General features: G+C 33.8%; 2 protein-coding genes across 4 annotated transcripts; one reads left to right on the top strand and one right to left on the bottom strand.

The window, feature by feature from the left end:
• The first annotated feature begins 2,514 nt into the window (after positions 1 to 2,514).
• LOC128188314 (ubiquitin-conjugating enzyme E2 J2-like) lies at positions 2,515 to 8,014 on the top strand. 2 transcript variants are annotated; one of them, XM_052859288.1, is made up of 8 exons: positions 2,515 to 2,648; positions 3,039 to 3,167; positions 4,124 to 4,164; positions 4,483 to 4,585; positions 5,051 to 5,141; positions 5,833 to 5,880; positions 6,134 to 6,214; positions 6,424 to 8,014. In XM_052859288.1, the coding sequence occupies exons 2-8, from the start codon at positions 3,046 to 3,048 to the stop codon at positions 6,640 to 6,642; spliced, it is 705 nt and encodes a 234-aa protein (XP_052715248.1). In that variant the 5' UTR covers positions 2,515 to 2,648; positions 3,039 to 3,045; the 3' UTR covers positions 6,643 to 8,014. The 2 variants fall into 2 exon arrangements, with proteins under 2 accessions (XP_052715248.1, XP_052715249.1); XM_052859289.1 differs by having other exon boundaries at positions 2,545 to 2,654.
• Positions 7,840 to 18,283, bottom strand: LOC128188313 (uncharacterized). 2 transcript variants are annotated; one of them, XM_052859285.1, is made up of 10 exons: positions 18,203 to 18,272; positions 17,884 to 18,012; positions 17,653 to 17,756; positions 14,943 to 15,275; positions 14,632 to 14,811; positions 13,662 to 14,006; positions 13,417 to 13,563; positions 12,733 to 13,068; positions 12,427 to 12,597; positions 7,840 to 12,264 (listed from the first exon to the last, which is right to left on the bottom strand). In XM_052859285.1, the coding sequence occupies exons 3-10, from the start codon at positions 17,747 to 17,749 to the stop codon at positions 8,147 to 8,149; spliced, it is 5,727 nt and encodes a 1,908-aa protein (XP_052715245.1). In that variant the 5' UTR covers positions 17,750 to 17,756; positions 17,884 to 18,012; positions 18,203 to 18,272; the 3' UTR covers positions 7,840 to 8,146. The 2 variants fall into 2 exon arrangements, with proteins under 2 accessions (XP_052715245.1, XP_052715246.1); XM_052859286.1 differs by lacking the exon at positions 17,884 to 18,012 and having other exon boundaries at positions 18,203 to 18,283.
• Between the last annotated feature and the right edge of the window lie 560 nt (positions 18,284 to 18,843).

Below are 18,843 nucleotides of genomic sequence, written 5' to 3'. Positions count from 1 at the left end.
AGCACATTTTTTTTATTATTGGGGGGGGGGGGGGTACTCTGATCTCAAATATTATTTCTAATGAGTTGGAATGTGATTTTTTTTTTCATATTCATCAAATATATAGTATGTTACTTGCAAATCGAGTTATAATGAAATTGATGTACATGTACAGTATAAAATAACGTGGTGACTCTGATTTCGAGAAAAGTCTCAGTTTTATCCATAATAGTATAATGTATTTAATCATATAAACCATGGAGTAGATATCATGCAGGAGATCCTATTTATATAAATCAATGTTTTAAAACACTGTCGCAGTGCACTTCTTTTGTAGCTGAGGTAAAATATACAACGAGTTTTGCATATGACCAAAATTATCGTTTTCCGACATAAAAAATTAGGGGAGAATAATGCAAGAGAACAACAATACAAAAACCCTAACAGCTACATCTATTTATAAAGCAAAAGAAAGAAAAATTGAAATAGCCATGATTAACAAATAAATGATAATAAGTGTAGCAAGAGTTTATGTACATGAAACAAAATCAGATCCTACCTGGCTAGGATGAGATTTTGCAACAGTTAATTTTAAAAGTATGCTAGTGGATCTGAACATACAGTTAATAAGGGATAAAAATCTAAAGAATAAAGTCAACACGTACTCTCATCCTTATAAGTGTCAGGTCATATCTATAAACATTTGGCCATCAAACTGAATACACAGATAGTGCATAGTCATCAAAGTTTGTTAACCCTTTAGTGAACTTTGAACAAGTTAAGTGAGTTTTTTCCTAGAGTAACAATAACAACATTTATCCTATACGGCAATCTATTCAATTTTGATCAATGAGACCCTGTCGTGCATCTCGGCAGAAGACACGCCTGTTGAGTATAACTTGTATATTCTGTGTTAGTTCCAGGGACTTTGACAAGTTGAACAAACAATAAAAAGATTTCAATTAGATATTATGCACAATCAAAATGAAACAATGTCTAGACACGCAAAGCAGCGATTAATGACAACTCTTTTGTTATTAGACTTATCAAAACACGTTTTATCTGAATATGTTAATTGATATATTATTTGCCATTAAACAGTTCAAGTTCTTTATTCCAAGAGACAAATATCTCATAGGTTATACATGTAAACATACATATTAGATACAACAGGGTAGCAATATACAAAATGTAAATAATTAATTTTAAATTATTCACATTAAGAGTTCGATGCTTGTTTGCATAATATAGATTTTACCCTAAATTACACAGTTCTTTAGTATTTGAGGAACATAGTAACTGTATGACTTTATACACGCTTGGTTTTCGGGAAATGATGGACAAATAAGTAAAAAATGGAATGTTTATAGTAAGTAGTATGTTTAATAGTACAAGGTACCATTTAAATGACTTCTTTGAATACGATATGCATGTAACATCCAGCAAGATATGAAATTGCAACCCTTTGCATATATAAAAAAAAACCTGAACCCCCAAAAAAATAATTATTGTCGACTCTGTGACCCCAAATTAAGCCTTTGAAAAAAATTCAACTTTAAGTTTATATCTTGAAAAAAAAAAAAAACTTTGGGTAAATTTTCCTTACAACTGATAATTGAAATGAAATAAACAATATTGAAAAAAAAAAATATTAAGCCCGTAGTATAAAAAAATTTCCTTTAGGCCTATTTACAATGTAACAATAATCTGAACACATTTTTTTAGAGTGATGAAATAATAAACCTATGCACAATTTTATTTTTACGGATCTTTTTCCAAAAATATAGTTTAAAGATTTTTACCAAAAATACACCCATTGTGATCCTGAAAAGGCGGATCCTTTGGGTAATTTTGTTTCTATATAATTGATTTAGGACGTTAAGGGGTAAACAATATCAATATTTCAGAGAATTCTGTACGTAAATAAAATTAAAAGAGCTTAAATTCGGTTTGAAAATTCATTTCATTTTACATCATTTGTAAGCAGATTTATCTATTTTTTAATAAATAAGCAAGTGCAAAAAAAAAATATTTGTTTTTAAATAATAATTCCTTCATTTTACATGGGATATAAGTCAAAAAATGATTTTGTGAAAGTCAAATTTCAGGCTTATGCTTACATTCTTTATGCATGAAAAAACCGCCGTTGACCGCAATGGGTTCTATTTTTAGCAACGGTCCTAGCGTATTCCTTTAATAATACTGATGGACCAACCAACTGAGTAAAATTTGATAAGAACATATTTGAAAAATATGAAAAAAATGTGTAGGCATTTTACTTATCTAGTGGGGTATGGACCATTACCTTGAATGCTAAGATTCACTTTGATTTTTCTTAAATGCATCGTCAGAAAGACTGTGTTGGGGGGAGTTGCAGTTCGTTGAAAAAGTTATTAACTTATTTATTTTTTTGATTTTTAGAAACCCGCCAATCAAATTAAACTTAGACTTGTAAAACCGCTTCTCTAGGATACATAAAACAAGCGTTTACGTATCGTAGAGTGTATGGTGTGCTTAGAGGGAACCAAATGGACAAGGTACAAATTGACTGGTGGCATGATCGGCGTTACTTTGGCGCTTACCGGAAACGAAAGTCAACTCCAGAGGTCTGTCAGGTTATTGCCAGTTTGTTTGGCATTTTGGCCAAGTCGTATGGGAGGATCCTTCTGGTAAAGGTCCTAAAATACTTTATTACGATACATAGAATTCAATCGATGAAATAGAGTTTGTGTCTCTGAACATGCTGAAGTTTCATTTTTATCCATTTTTTTTACTTGGAAAATCCATCCTGAATTATACCAACAACTGTTATATGTTAGACATGTCACTACATTGTTTAGTCTGTAAGAGCTTTATTAGGTTGATATAGTCTAGCTACAGTCATACTTAGCTCTATTAAAGTAAAGTTTAATGAATTCTATCAATACTGTTTTGTTTTATAAGAAAATATTGCATTAAATTATTATGTGTATCAATGAACAGCTGGCTTAACAGAATGATGCTTAGAAATTCGTTGACAGTGAAATGAGCATTTGATATCTACTGAATCTATTTTGTAGAATCAAAATGAACTCTAAGCGAGTAAACACGACGGCAACAGCCCGTCTGAAGCAGGACTACATGAGGATTATGAAGGACCCTGTGCCCTACGTCAGAGCCCTCCCCCTTCCTTCCAACATTCTAGAGTGGTAAGTTGAGACCCATACCACCAATGTAAACTAAGCTGAAGGTTTTTCTCACAGTATCAGCAAAAAATTATGTATATGAACTGTGATTGTCACAATAAGCTATTTTCAGTGGGTTTTCCTGAAGTAGTTTTCCTGAAATAATTTCCTTGAATATTAAACATAAATTCGTTTTCATGATACATGTAATTTATAAAAAAAAATTGAAAGAAAGGAGGAAATTTGATTTATTATAGGCACATCATCAAATGCATTTGATTAATTCTCTCACAAAAATATGAAATGTTGGATTTTATTCTCCTCCTGTTTCATAAGTGGGAAGAAGCAGAGTAAATAACATCTTCGCAAGCCAAGAATGTCTGATCCATACTCTGCAAAGTTTCTGGCGCTGTATTTTTAGTCGTTGATGCAAACTAGTAAATAACATATTAATATGGCTGTTCCATGACTAAGAGGGTATATAATGGCTTTAAGCCAACGATACACAAATACTTCATACAAATAAACACCAAAATGAATATAAACATAAGAACTGAATGCTAACGCGTAGTATTCAATTTGTCTGCACAACCTTGTTGTGTTATAGGACTGCAGACAACATCCAAAAAAGTCACCACAATTTAAGATTATGATATGCATTTATTCAAATAATAATAAGGATTTTTAAAATTTGTCAGTTACCTGTTATATGGAAAGGCTAACAAAAAAGACCTATTAATAAATTTTATTGGGATTCTTTACAAGTGAATGCTGGCAGAAGGACTGATGAAACATATTGCTAATTTTGAAAAATGTTTTTACCTATTTTACCACTTTAATAGTTCTGTCAATTTATACACACTTCTTCACTTTATAGAATACATGTAAAAAAATTTTGGTAGATTTCCTCATAATTTCTGTTACATATTTAAGGTATTGATTGATAATGAGAAATACTCAGTATTTGTGTTTATTTGTAGGCATTACATAGTAAGAGGACCAGAAAAGTCACCATATGAAGGCAAGAATAAGTATATTACATGTAGATGATAAATTATGTCAAGAGAGTCTTTGGAATTCAGGATAAAGATTATAACTACCATAACTAAGTTGACTCTCAGTGATATGAATGTACTCAAGATTGGTATTACTATTAAACTTCAAAGTAGAGTTTGCCTTTTGCAGCTTTTTACATACATTTATTTATAAATAGCACTTTCCTGTTATTAAATCATTTTCTTCATATAAAACCCAATTTTAGTGGTTAAGAATTGTACATGAACAGTATATATGTATCTACAGTATTTTCATAAAAAGTCATGCCTTTCTTTTGATCTAGGAGGAATTTACCATGGAAAGCTTGTCTTCCCTCGGCAGTTTCCATTTAAGCCACCTAGTATATATATGATTACTCCAAATGGAAGGTTTAAATGCAACACAAGGTGTGTAATCAAGTGGAGTTAAAGTATATATCAATACTAGCGATTCATATCATGATTGTTCACGTACTAGACAGTGTGAAGTAAGGTTGCATTTAACTTTGATATCGTATTTAGAGATCCTGATGCAAAATAAAAATACTTTCACCAATTTAGAATTTTCAAATTTTACAAAATTTAACCAAAAATTACCTTTTAAAAGTTTTTGAAAAGATACATGTAAAAATTCGGGACTCATATATACATCACTTACAGATTCTCAGTGTAACCTCTAACCCATTGCACTACATTGTTAGGTGACAATCTAGGAAAAGAAACTACATATAAAATGAAACTTGATTTTATTGTTTATTTGGATAAATTGTATGTCATCACATGGAGATGCCCCATACCACCTTAATCAGACTTTTACTTTGGTGCTTAGTTATTTACAACTGTATCCACACTGACACTTTGTTGGTTTTTCAGACTGTGTCTGTCCATCAGTGATTTTCATCCAGACACATGGAACCCTGCTTGGTCAGTGTCCACCATCCTAACAGGGCTACTTAGCTTTATGGTCAGTATACCTGTAAAATGAATGTGTAGATACTGGAAAAGTCCAAGCTACTGTACCAATAACTGTCAAGGCTATCATTGAAGAATTTTATTTCTGCCAGATGATAATGAAAAGAAATAACAGGGACATTTGATAAACTTTAGAAAGTCATAATCAAATAATTGTACTAGAAATTGTTGTTTGATAATGAATTGTAAGTTTCTTTTTAGAAATTGATGTTTGATTATGCATTTTAAACTATTTTTCAATTTGATCTGTGTAAAAATTTAAAGCAATATGAGCTGCAATTTTTATCCTGAATTTTTTTTTTTACGAAATATGTTCTTTTCTACTAAAATGACAAAAATATCATGGTTTTTAAAGTTCTGTTAGACATATTTTTATTGGAAAAGCTGTAAAGAAGCCTTAAATGAAGCAAAATTGAATTATTGTCGTCCTGTACAAAAATTGATCTGCAATATATTCGTTAGAAGAGAAATCTTTACTCTGACGAAAATTAATAATTCTTTCAAACCTTTTTTATCATAAGAGTTTAAATTAAGTGCAGACTTATCATACTAGCGTGTTTTTGAAGTAAAATGAAATTCTAAGAAATACAGCTCATATTACTTTAAGTTGAAAAATTACCGTATATGCATGATATTGTATCAGTTCTATATTATTAATGGACAATAACCTTTATTTTCTTTAGCTTGAGAAAGATCCAACATTGGGCAGTATAGAAACTTCTGACTACACGGTAAGACAATTTCTTTGATTCTTATCAGACTTCTGACATTAAAAGTTGCATACTATTGCTCTCATTTGAGAATGTAATACAGAAATATCTTAATACAGAATGTCTCCTGATTCAAACTAAAGCTTCATTTGTTTTAAAAGCCATTGAGTTAAAGTGAACGGGCAATTCCTCCATTTAGAGAGTATATGGATGAGGTACAGGTACATGTATGAGGTACAGGTATTATTTATGCACGTACATTTGTACTTTACAGAAGAGACAGCTGGCTGCACAGAGCGGATCCTTTAACTTGTCTGATAGTGTCTTTTGTGACCTGTTTCCTGATGTAGCAGAGGTTTGGACTTTTTTCTCTTATTTTGAAATTCCATCACATTTTTATGGTTTAAATTAAAAAAAAAAATGTTTCTATTTTTGATTGCCTGTCATGTAGATGAGATGTAGAAAAAAACCCCCGAACAATCGATGATAATTTAAACATGGAAGTTTAGAAATTCCCCATGTACAGCTTTATAAGATTATTTGTAAATGAAAATCTCATCTTAGGAAATAAAAGAGGAGCAGCAAAGGCGAGCTGAAGAACTACGGCAGTCGACCAACCATGGAGCAATAGGTCAAAGGTCACATTCAAATGACGGTCAAAACCCGGCAGACAATGAAAATCAGGGCTTGATAGGGAGCGCTCTAGCTAACATCTTTGTCATTGTTGGACTTGCTGCATTTGCATACACAGTGAAATATGTTCTGAAGAGTATTGTGGAGTAAACTGTCAGTAAAGTGTCAAATATCATGACCTTTGTCAAGGGTTGTACTGGAATGTCTTTCATTTAATCTTCGTGTAAGATGTACAGTAACCATGGTATGTACTATGACATGTACTAGTACAGTTATCATGTTATGTACTACTGGTACAGGAATCATGTTATGTACTACTAGTACAGTAATCATGTATGAACTACTAGGACTTTTACAGGGCACTGTATTATCAGCGCTCTGCTTGAGGAATGCATTATTTATTTTAACTCATTGAAATAGAATTTAAAGAACAGTACTGATAAATTAATTTTGGATTTTGAAGTTGTAAATGATGCCCCTAGTTATAAATACTGTATACAGGGTTATTTACGCCCCAAATTATTTTCGCCCTTCTTCACTTTCAAACGGTTTCGGCCTGTCTTGAATTCTTGAATAAGTTTGTTTTAAAGAGAGAAAATGTAAGACTTTGGAAGTTGCCCAGTCTTAAATTCGCCCGCTGACAACGAGGGCAAAAGGGGTAAAAATAGAAAGGGGGCGAATATTTCCCTGTATACAGTATGAAGAATGGTGCACCTCAACACTTTTATTTTGTATGCTGTATGGACTGTCATTTGAATCTCTCCGATATGTATGTATAAAAAAAATGAGCCATTCCCGCTGGAAATTGTATCATATATAAGTTGTAATTGATAGTCATATAGTATGTGGGATTGGTCGAGTAAGTTATGTCCTGTCCAATTGGATCTTGCTGCAAAACAAGGTTCGGTGTTTTTTCTTTCATATCAAACTTTGTTGGAGATGCATATATCCTTGGTATGGAAACTGCCTCATATTAATGTATTATTCACTTGCCTTTTATTTCTAAACCTTTTACCAATTTTTGTTTAAAATCTGAATTCAATTAGAAATTTTATCGATTGTTTCTATAACAAAATGAAAGTCACCTTGTATATTTTATGATTTTATTGTTTTTAAATTAAGGAAAATAAAAGTATGTTTTAATTTATCGTAGGAAAAAAATAAACGAAATGCCATTGTGAAAAGCAAAATGATTTGTCTCGGAGATTTACTGTAATACAATGTTATGTATTTTATGCTTATTCCTTTATTTCAGTTTTAGTGAATTGATTATGTTTTTTAATTACCTACTGGTTTGATTGGAAGATTGTTTCTTGTACCCTTTATTTAATGCTGAAGAAATTTAAATCTTTTTGGTAATAACATTTATTCTGGTATAAATTAGATTAACAGGTACGAAATTACATAAATACGCATTCTGTTCTGACATACTATTCCATCAGTTGTTATATGTATCATTCAGTTAAAGATATGTTGAATATTTTTTAGAGAAGTTAAATAAAACATATGTTCATGTTACAAATCTTCTTTATGGCAAATATAAATATACACACACATAATTATATATATACACTGCATACAGGGTTGTTTTCCCCCGTGTTATTTTCGCCCTTCTTCACTTATTTTGTTTTCAAAGGACACGTTATCACAAACATTAAAGAGCATCAGGGTGTCGAAGTTTGAGTGTGACTAGGTCCAGTATTTCTTCTTGTGGTCTCTCTTGATAGACAATCATTTTAAGGAATGGGACATCAGCGCTGTCCAGAATGTCCCCGACACTTTTTCCATGCAGATCGACAATGTTTATATCGCCACCATGGCATATCAAAACATCAGCCATTAACATCAGGAGGTGTGCTTTCATTAGGGGACATTCATTTTTGTCATGTTTCCAAAATTCAAGGTAATGCTGAACAACTTTATGGAGAGGCGTTTGGCCACTCTCATCTTGTGCGTTAATGGTAGCCCCATTTTTGACCAAAAGTCTCAATATTGGTAAACGAAGTCCCGTGCACCACACAACGTCATCCAGTGGAATAGTGGCAATACGATGTAGAGGCGTTTCGCCGGTCTTGCATCTGGCATTCACATCAAGTCCAAGGTCAAGTAAATATATCACTGTTTTGTAAGAATCTTTGTTCATCTTGTTCGTAACAAGGTGTAATAATGTTTGTCCGTCCTTGTTAACCACTTCATAGTTTGCATTATTATGTACAAGATAACGCACAAAGTGGTCGTACCCGGCGTGATAATCGCAGCGCGACTGAAGTTTCAGACTACTTTTGATTAATTCATCCTTTGTTATGTTGTCAGAGTCGCAAGACTGCATTCCGACAAGATACTGAATAGGTGTTAGTCCTTCACAGTCCATACAGTTGACGTCGATACCATGACGTATTAATTGGCGGACAAGTGGTTCAAATTTGACCCTCAGATGATGCGATACATAATTGGACATGATCACGTGATGCAAAGCGTTCCGGCCCTTACTGTCCCTCTGATTTATATTCACACCATCGTTTACCAGATGACCAACAGTGTCTGTCATGAATCGTCTAGCTGCTACCAAGAGAATATAGTCCCTGTCCGTTTCATTGACTTTGTGTTTTCTTAGTAATTTTAAACACTGAATTATTACGTCTTCACTGACGCTCGAATTGATGCAATAGTAAAGAACGCCATGGCCCACCTCGTCATTTACATTCAAATGGTCATCTTTCTCCAACAAAAAAGTGACGATTTCCAAAATTCCTCTACCTTTTGCATTAAAGTATTCAAATGTATTCATTAGAAAGCTCCTTTCACATTCATCAAGCAACCCTCTTAAGATTGTATCGCGAAGAAGTACCTTGGTTGCTCTACTGCACACAGAAGCGTTGCAGTCTGATTCTATAATATTACGAAAATGTTGTCTTTTCTCTTCACTTTCTATTTCAGATGCATAAAATAGTATTGAATAATGACGTCTGAAGGACTTCTGTGTTTTTACCCATGACTTGAACTTTTTCTTTTCTTCTAAATTCAATTGTGATAATAAAACATCACTTCCAGATAAGAAGTGTGCATCAAAAGGCATCTTCTCAAAATTAAGCACGAGCTCTTGTAAATCTCTTTGAGAGACAACATATCCTTGTTTCAGTAGCTGCTGCGCGGTGTTGAAATTTCTACTACACGCGATCGCCATTAGGCTTTTTTGTTTCGCATCAAACCCAACCATTTTTGTGAGGCGAAGGATGGCTGACTCGAGCGTTATTTCATCGTATTTGTAGTCTACACCACACAACAAATGGAACGGAGTAAAACCTGAATTACCTTCCTCAGAAAGTAGACGGGCACTGTCTTTCTCTTCGATGAGCTTCAGCAGTATGCTTACTTTTCGCATATGGCAACTACGTAAAATGCGATGGAAGACGTTTTCACCTTTGTTGTTGTGGTCATCCATTGGACTGCCGTTATCAAGAAGAAGTTTAATGATGTTGAATTTTACCGAAGGATTCTCAAAATCAATGTAGCTTTCACCGCATGCTAATAAAAGTAGAGTATTGCCCTCTTCATCGACGGCTTTGATATCAACACACGCCGACAGTTTCTTCTGAAACTCGATAAAGATACCCCCCTTTGGTTTCTTCTTCAGCATTTCAAATACGGTGAAACATTGGCTGTCCTCAGTTTGATCGGATCCAATGTCTGATCTAAGAGACGCAAAGAAGCTTTTCTGCTGTGACACCTCCAAAGATTTTACACTTCCTTTTAAAGACAAATCTTTTTTGAAGGGAAAAACGTACTCACTTGCCAGTGGGAAAAATTCTTCTTCACTAATAATTTTTCTTATTTCTTCAGGTGAGGGATGAGTTGATTTGGATTTTTTGCACTCATCCATGAAATGCATTTTTCTTACAGATTCTGAACATTTTGAATAGAGAGTTTCCCCTTCGTCGTTATGGATATCCGTCCTAAAACCAAACTCAACCAAAATAGCAAAGGCGGTTATCTTTTGACATTCGGCTGCCACCCACAATGGCGATGTTGACGATTTTTCTAAAGACGTTTCTAATTTCAACTTTTCAAAGAGTTTTTTTGACTGGGATATCTTCTTCAATAAAACTCTTAACACATCTTCAGAGTAATTGTTTTTGACAAACATTGACAGGACATTTGGAATGTTAAGAAAACTGGATACTTCGCGATCCAACAGAAATGTTATCACTTCGTTTCTATTGTCGTCTGGCTTTGAAGAAATGACAGCGCTAAACGCTGTCATGCCGTTTTTATCATATAATGTGCATTGATCACAGTTATAATGCTTGTATGCGTCGATCAAATTCATGGAGCAATTCAAATCAGCACCCATTGACACCAGTTTTTCAACGATACAAACCGGCATACCCCTGTAACATGCTTGAATCAAAGATGCTGACGTTTGGAGTTTTAACCAAAATTTGTCCGTTTCATTGAGAAATAAATTTGCATTGAGTATCTGTAGAAGACATTTTGTTGAGCTTTCGGCTGCTATCCAATATAAAATGCTGCCAGCAAAAAGGTTTCTATTTTGATTATCACGTTCACAAGTGACTAGAGACTTTGGATTTTCCCTGCATTCTTCGATAAATCTAGACATGAATTCTTCATCTTTAAGAAGACTGTGTTTTGCTATGCGTTGAACGTTGCCCTGTCTGATTTCGACAACAAACCGCTTAGCAATAATAGGATATGTTTCATCATCAACGCATATTTTCAATTCAGAGCATGGGCTACCTTTGCTTGTCACTTGTCTTTCAAGAAAATCTAGAGGAACATGCAAGATGATTAGATCGCCCAAATCCATGGTCATGAGATTTTTAAGAATCCGCAACATTGCCTTGTAAACCAAAATATGACTGAACCTAAATCTACTGCAACATACACTGACATAGCCCGATTTATGATGCCTGAACGTGTTGCGAATCTCTTCCTCATCATAAACCACATCACAAACTGATTCTAGCAGGCTTTTGTTAGTTTTCATAACATTTATGTCAAAAAGTTTGTCAACGAAAATTTCACCACCGTGGAATGCCAAAATCAAAAGACACATAAACTCTAGTTTTGATTCTTTTCTCATTTTTGTGATATGAGATTTCAAGTTTTCAATCGGATGTTCCATGAATTTAGACAAAGGTTCGGTCGAAGAAACTTTAGAGAACAACTGAACACATTGTTGGAAGTGTCCAGCATCAAACCCTAAGGATTCTCCTGTATAGTTTTCTTTCGGTAGATGTCTTTGAAGGATTTCTTTCTTTTCTGTCTCTGTCAAAGAATTCTGATCAATTTGCACTATGTTTAGTGCGTCAACAGCAGTTGTAGTCACCTTCAGGTACTGAAACCCTTCTCTGTAAACATTTTTCCTTGAGGCAATAATAATCTTTAATGAACCATTTCTCTGAGTAACATAACGCCGGATTCTAGGCAGTATTGAAAGAAACCCATCCGCTTTGCAATGACAAAGAAAGTTATGCCCAAGAAAATCATCCAGGAGAATAATTTGCTTTTTCTGTAGATCTATCTTTGTTTCCCATTCTTCTGGAGAGCATAGTATTTGAACATCGTATCCTAAATCTATTGCGTCTACAATGAGTCTGCATGCAATCATAGTTTTCCCAGTACCGGGATCTCCAACAATAGTTACTATATTCTCTTTCTCGAGAGCCTGGCTGATGTCTTGCCAACATTTTGTTTCAACAAACTTTGTCATTTTATTTTTGAGGAACAATTTCAATTGGCAGCTGTGAGAACCTAGAGGTAATGCATTGAAATAAATCTTAAAAGTTTTGTAAATTTTCATGGGTATTTATGTTTAATTTATGGTAATTCTTAGTTTTTTTCGACAAAAACAGCATGTTGACTTTTGAATATACTAGTCTCTAATATAATAATACATATTCAAAAAAACTCTACCTTGATTTTCTTTCGGAAAAGACACTTTTACATCAATTGTTTTAACACGTTTTAGATGTTGGGGATTGTATTTGGTCAGCAGGGTCCGAACAACCTGAGGTAATACGCCTGTTGCCATAGCCTCCTTGACCTTGTGTTCTGGATATAACACAAACTCCAAAGTTTGAGGATCTAAAATTAAACGGATCTTATCAATGATATAGTAAGCCATGATTTTTATAATAAGATGGAAAAGTGATCTCCAACAAAACGCTAATCTAATGATTAAGGGGGGGGGGGGGGGTGAGGGGGGACAAAAGCACTTACTTTTTATATTCGTTTTTGGTTGATCAAACGATAATGCATCTAAATTCAATTCTACAGCCCTAAACCTCTCTAACAAGTCCTTGACGTTTTGAAATAGTTCGTGAAGAGTTTCTGCTACAGCCTGTATGAATATTTCTCCCTCTATTGGTTTACTTAAACAAAAATCCAAAATGAGACTTCCTTTTCGTATGCCCACCAACTGAATATTGTATTTGCCTAGAATTAGGTTGATTTGTGCAAGGTTAACGTCATTTAAACGGTCTTCAACAGGTGAAAAAGATGCCTGTCTTGGTTCCTTCACGGTTGGCGATATCCGTAAACTGATTGAAGAACTTCCTGTCGATAAATCAAACATTTGAATGAATAGTAAGAACAGAATAATTTTTAGGCAGTTCTATATACTTAAATCGTTTGAGAAATACAACCATAAATGTAACAGTTTCTTTCTATTTATCATTATATATAAAACTGAATACGACTCGTACATATAACTAATATCCACACTAGGTTTCCTATTTCTGATATAAGAACACGAGTACATAAACTCTTCACATTGTTTCTCACTAGGAGGTAATATTGCAGAAAAAGTCTTTGTATAAAAAGTTGTTTTCAGCATTAACCAAGTTTCGAACTTTGCTAAGTTCGTTTTATATTTTTCATTATACGAAAAAGATACAGTATTACCTGTTGTAATTTTTTGAAGATCTTCCATAAAAACCCTCCCAAAAGTCACATAAACCTTGCACTGATTTTCATCTCCAACAAAGAACGTGAGTTCCTTTTCGCCATTTGAACGACATTGCGCTGGGAACTCAGATTTGTTTTGCTCGTCTGAAATTAAACGGTCAAAGTTCAAAAGTATTTTGTTATTGTTGAAAGTTATCAAGATCATACATGTAATATGCATGATACTGAACCTCATCAATTACCTTCTGGTAAGGAAAAGTCTAAGAACACTTCTGTTCCAAATGTTGGGATGCCATCTTTTACCGTTTTCTTTCTGATTGCTTCAATCCAATATTCAGATTCAAGGATTGCTCTAAAGAGATTCAGAACGGCGCCGTCCTCCCTGGATATTTTTTTCTGATCTTTTTCGTGCAGTAGATGTATCACAAAAATAATGCAACATTTTTGTATACTCATTAATTTGATGTTGTACTTTTCTAGTTCTTTGTTGATGGCGGCCTTGCATTGGTCTGAATTTGTCACAATTTCATCCTCCATTTCGACCCACCCAGCATCTTTGGAGCTCACTTTCACGGTCACTGTTCCTTCTTTACATAAAAAAAATGTTTGAATTCATTACTTTTAATTCATTATGTTATCTCAACTCGTAAGCACTCGATAAAGCTACTTGTAATGTTTCCTAATGCTTTTTGAAGTTGCTTGCATTGAAAAAACTTAAGAAATATACATTCCTTATAATAGGTAAGAGGAATAATTTACATTTGATAAATACGTGTGTTGATGGGTAAAATGAATTAACCAAGTGGTAGAACATGAGTGTAATATATAGTGATTCATCAAGAAACGATTTCTGTTGAAATTTATGTTTACGTTAAGCTGGCCTTACCCATTTTATCTTCTTTCAGACCTTTAACAGATTGTGTCATTAAAATCAGATTCAACCCCTTATGTACGAGTATAGCTTCATTATACATGTGTTGAATACGATTCATAGGTATTCAATTTTAACGAATTGCCATCGACAACCTAGATTTATGGAATTTACTTACTACACTGCACACATCAAGCCTGAGAGTGTCTATGAAAAAGAAACATGTTTAAACCACCGGCGGTTATCGGTTAATCTGATTACTTTGAAGTGACCAATACATGCATAATATTGTTAATAGATCCTTTAAAGAGAGTCGTAGAAAAGCACACTTAAACATGTACCTGGATAGATGGAAATATTGGAATCTTCATGGTTTACGATGTTAATGATTATGACATTGCCATCGCCAACTTGATGACAATAGGACGTCGTTTTTGGGCAAAGTGTCAAAGTGCAGTTGTCTCCTACTTGAATACCAACATTCGGACTCTCTTGTTTCAATGTCGAAGTTTGTTCTTCATCTGTAAAGTAGAAACCCCCCATTATTATTGGTATGATTGCTATCAAAATTTTAACTGTCTCATTTTCTCATAAATATGTCCACACGTATACATGTATTGAAAATTGGCATGTGATAAAATTACTTAATTACCAAGATGTTTCAGGCTCACAACCGCTTTGACGGTGATTTTAAATATGCATTTAGCAGGGAATATTCGTAATATTGGATCTCTTTCTATGATTCTTTGTAAAAGGTTTGGCACACCACCGTTATGAATAAATTCAGTGGTAGGATTGTTGAGACATTTCAGCTCTACTTCAGTTTCCAAATCAGATGTGTGGATGCCAACAATCTCAAATAATGGCTTCAAAATACTGTTCAAGTCTGCAGAAACAAGAGGTTCTGAAGCCAATTTCACCGGGATTGAACCTTCTTCTGTTGATATCTTTGTGTTTAGCCTCACTATCCAAAGTCGTCTATTACCTATAACAATTTTAAAATGATTTTTAAAATAAAGGTATACAAATGACAAAAGAATAGTTTTAGTTGGCATTTGGGGTGTCACGGCGCTAGAATGAAATGCAATAAGAAAAACGTAATCAATGATTTTATTAGGTGCCATCATCTGATGATAAAATCAAAGAATATTCTTTAGAGTACTCTTCAGGTAAATACCAGTTAGATGCTTAGACTTAATTAAGTCACGACAGTTCGTCAAGAGTGTGAACACATTAAATTCTTCAAACATTTGTGTGACCATCACGCATCAAGCATGCAAACTGAATGCAGAATATTATAAAGAATCTATACATATCTCTACTACTAGAATTGTGACAATGTTGTCTTCTGAGTTATTGTTTTCATATAAGGGTGGAATTATTTTACTAGGCTAGTAGATTGGTCCTGGGGTCATACCAATATATTTTATAGTAGAGGCTTAAGGAGGCTGTGGATAGTCAACAAATCAAACATCAGATCTACCTAATTAAAATGTTAAGATATGAGTTTAACTATAAACTATTATTTAGTAAAGAAAAATCTCTACATTTTAGGTTTGGGTAGTTTTTTATTGTATTATATAGAGCTCTTCTTCTAAAGGAGATCAGTATATAGTAAAAAAAAAAAAAAGGAGACGACCATCAAGCCCTTTTAAATGTACATTCTAAACTTGCATTCAGTTTGCCTGCCAGATGCCCAGTACTTACTTAAGGAATAATAAATCATTCTTGGAGTATTGTGAGATGATAATTTTATTCAGAGCGTGGTTAAATCCAATAAAGCCCGAATGGCTTTATGATAGATTTGACCACGCTCCGACCGAAATTATCACTTCATAATATTCAAAGAATGATTCCCTATTACTTATATATTTATCATTTACAATCTGTGCACTTTAAAACCACAGTGACTGTGTTTTCATGTTGCACATGTTATGTATTACTGTATGCAGCCAATACCATTTTTCGGTTATGCCGAAAGACACGCCTATTTTGTGTAGCTCATCTTTTATGAAATTATTGGCTATATGCTACAAAATTGATTCGTTATGTTATCACAGACAAAGGCAGTTGTGTTATATATGTAAAACGTAAATATAGTAAATTATTGTAATAAAGTAAATTAATGTATGTTCACTGTTTGACCTTTAGAGCTTTCCCATAACAAAAGAATTGCGTCTATTTATTTTATTTCATAAATATAATTTATTCGTTTGGGGGGGGGGGGGGGGGCTGTGAATCACTAATTTAACAATTATCGTTTTGTCTTGGCCTACTGAAGATCCAACTAAAGGCGGCACCAATAGAAAAGTAACCTTGTTAGGGATACGACGCACGACAAAGTAGGAACACCACATTATTTAAAAAAAAAGATGTCAGAGGTAACAAACCATGGTATATCAATTGGTCTAATCTTCCTTCAACTGCATGTTATTCTTATTGCCATTCCCCATCGTATTACGATTTTGTGCATAAGCATTTGTTTTTATAGCTATTTGTCCGACAAAAGAAGGGCAACTTATATTGTACAAACACGTTGTAAATAACATATTCCATGTGCCTAAAGTATTAGCTTCCTTGGACGCTTTTTTCTTCTTTCGCTAAATATCTATCGATATTTCTATATTGTTTTTTATTTCTTCTTTTACCTCTTCTGGTCTCTGTTTAGTACAATATCATTTATGAGATATGGGAGACTTCATGGAGAGGGCAAAATTTCTTTCTACTTCGTCCCTTCTTTTCAATTTTAATCGACCTTGAGCATCAAATTTGGAAACTAAATATGGGGTTTGTCATGTATTAATTTGTTAGCAATCCAATCAAAAATTATTATTGATATTTTCAATTTTCCTTTGTAGTTTGGTGAGTGTTGTGTTTGTTGATAAGACATTAAAAATGATAACATATAAAGTATAAAGAGGGTCTAATTTTTTTAATTTAAATATGTTTTTTTTAGGTAATTTTGTGGAATGAATGTATAAAATTAATTAGATTAGAAAGGTGTCATAAAAGTATAATTTGACCCCAAAAAAAGGGAGTAAAGCCTAGGAGGTTTCAATTGGGGGATGGGGTGGAAATGGGGGGGGGGGGTGGGTCGGGCCTGTCCTCAAGCACCTGTGATAGCATTCTATATTTAGAATACATGACATCACAACGAAACCAAAACTGAAACCAAGCATACTACCTTTTACCACAACAAAAACACGATATTTTATTTGCATATTATGTGAAATACATACAACATTTAACCCAAATTCATATATAATGTTTCACGCAGTGCATATCTAAATCTTAACAATATAATTAACATTGAACATTATTAACTGTATCTGATTCACCTAATCGATCACGTGCATTCATACCTGAGTCAGCGGCTTCTTCATTGCTAAATATTACATTCCCTGACACTTCAATCTGATTTCCAACGAGGAAAGAAAAAACCTTTGTATTATCCTCCATTCACAATCTAAATTAAAAAAATTCGAACGAAATTTGAAAATGTTGTAATCATTTACTTTACAGCATGTTGACCATGTATATTTATCATTCGTTTAATTTTTAGTTAAAAACCCGGTAAAACCCGGTGGGTTTACCTCAGGTAAGTTCAGGTGGGAGTGGAGCATATATTGACAAAGGTGTGAAACCCCGAGGGAAAAACGCTGTGAATACATGTCTATATACGCGGGGTATTAAACTGCTCTCAACAAAGTTTTTCCGATGATCTAAAAAAAAATATTGTATTTATAATTATGCACTGATAAAAGAAATTGTCGATCATTGAAATGAAGATAAACGCATGAATAACCGCGTAGAACTACATATTTGTATCAAACTTTTTGTGTCGCCAAAGTTGGCTATTTTTCATATAAGAAAAGTAACGATATCTATCGGTTTCTACCGATATCTACTCACACTCATCCTGATTATTTCCATTGAAATCTCTCTCCTACACACCGTAATAACAACCCAAACGAACTACCGGGTACATGTATGTATAAATAGACGACCTTTGACGTCAATAGTAGGAGTGCATGCTTGTTGACCCCCCCCCCCCCCCCGGCGACCGAATTTTTATTAATAACCCTGATTTACTTCATATTACTAAAATAATCTTTATGCTGAGGGGGAAGAGAGTGTTTTAAAAAAATGTTTTTTGGAGTAATATTTTTATTATTCACTTGGATATATTTTGTAACAGTTTTTAAAGATTATTTTGGTAATATGGGAGTAAATCAAATTGGTTATTCATAAAATTTCGGTCGCGGGGAGAGGTGATCCTGCAATAAGCGACTATATGCATGAGGTACTTAAAATGACAAATACTTTATATATATGTAAATCTGAATTAACTAAATGCACGGATCCATATTTTTGTCCGGGATATGTCCAAGCCTTTTGAGATATTTTAGTTTTATTGGATGGGGTGGGGTCCGAAGCATATTTTCTGTAATTTTACAATGCAAATTTAGGAAATTTGAATTTTCCCGGAGCCCCCCCCCCCTCTTCTATATCCGCGCATACCCCTGGTTATTCCCCGTTTATTTGAGGACTGG

This window comes from Crassostrea angulata, chromosome 6, assembly GCF_025612915.1.
Source record: "Crassostrea angulata isolate pt1a10 chromosome 6, ASM2561291v2, whole genome shotgun sequence".
Classification (NCBI taxonomy): Eukaryota; Metazoa; Mollusca; class Bivalvia; order Ostreida; family Ostreidae; genus Magallana; species Magallana angulata.
This window is presented reverse-complemented; position numbering and strand designations above follow the sequence as displayed.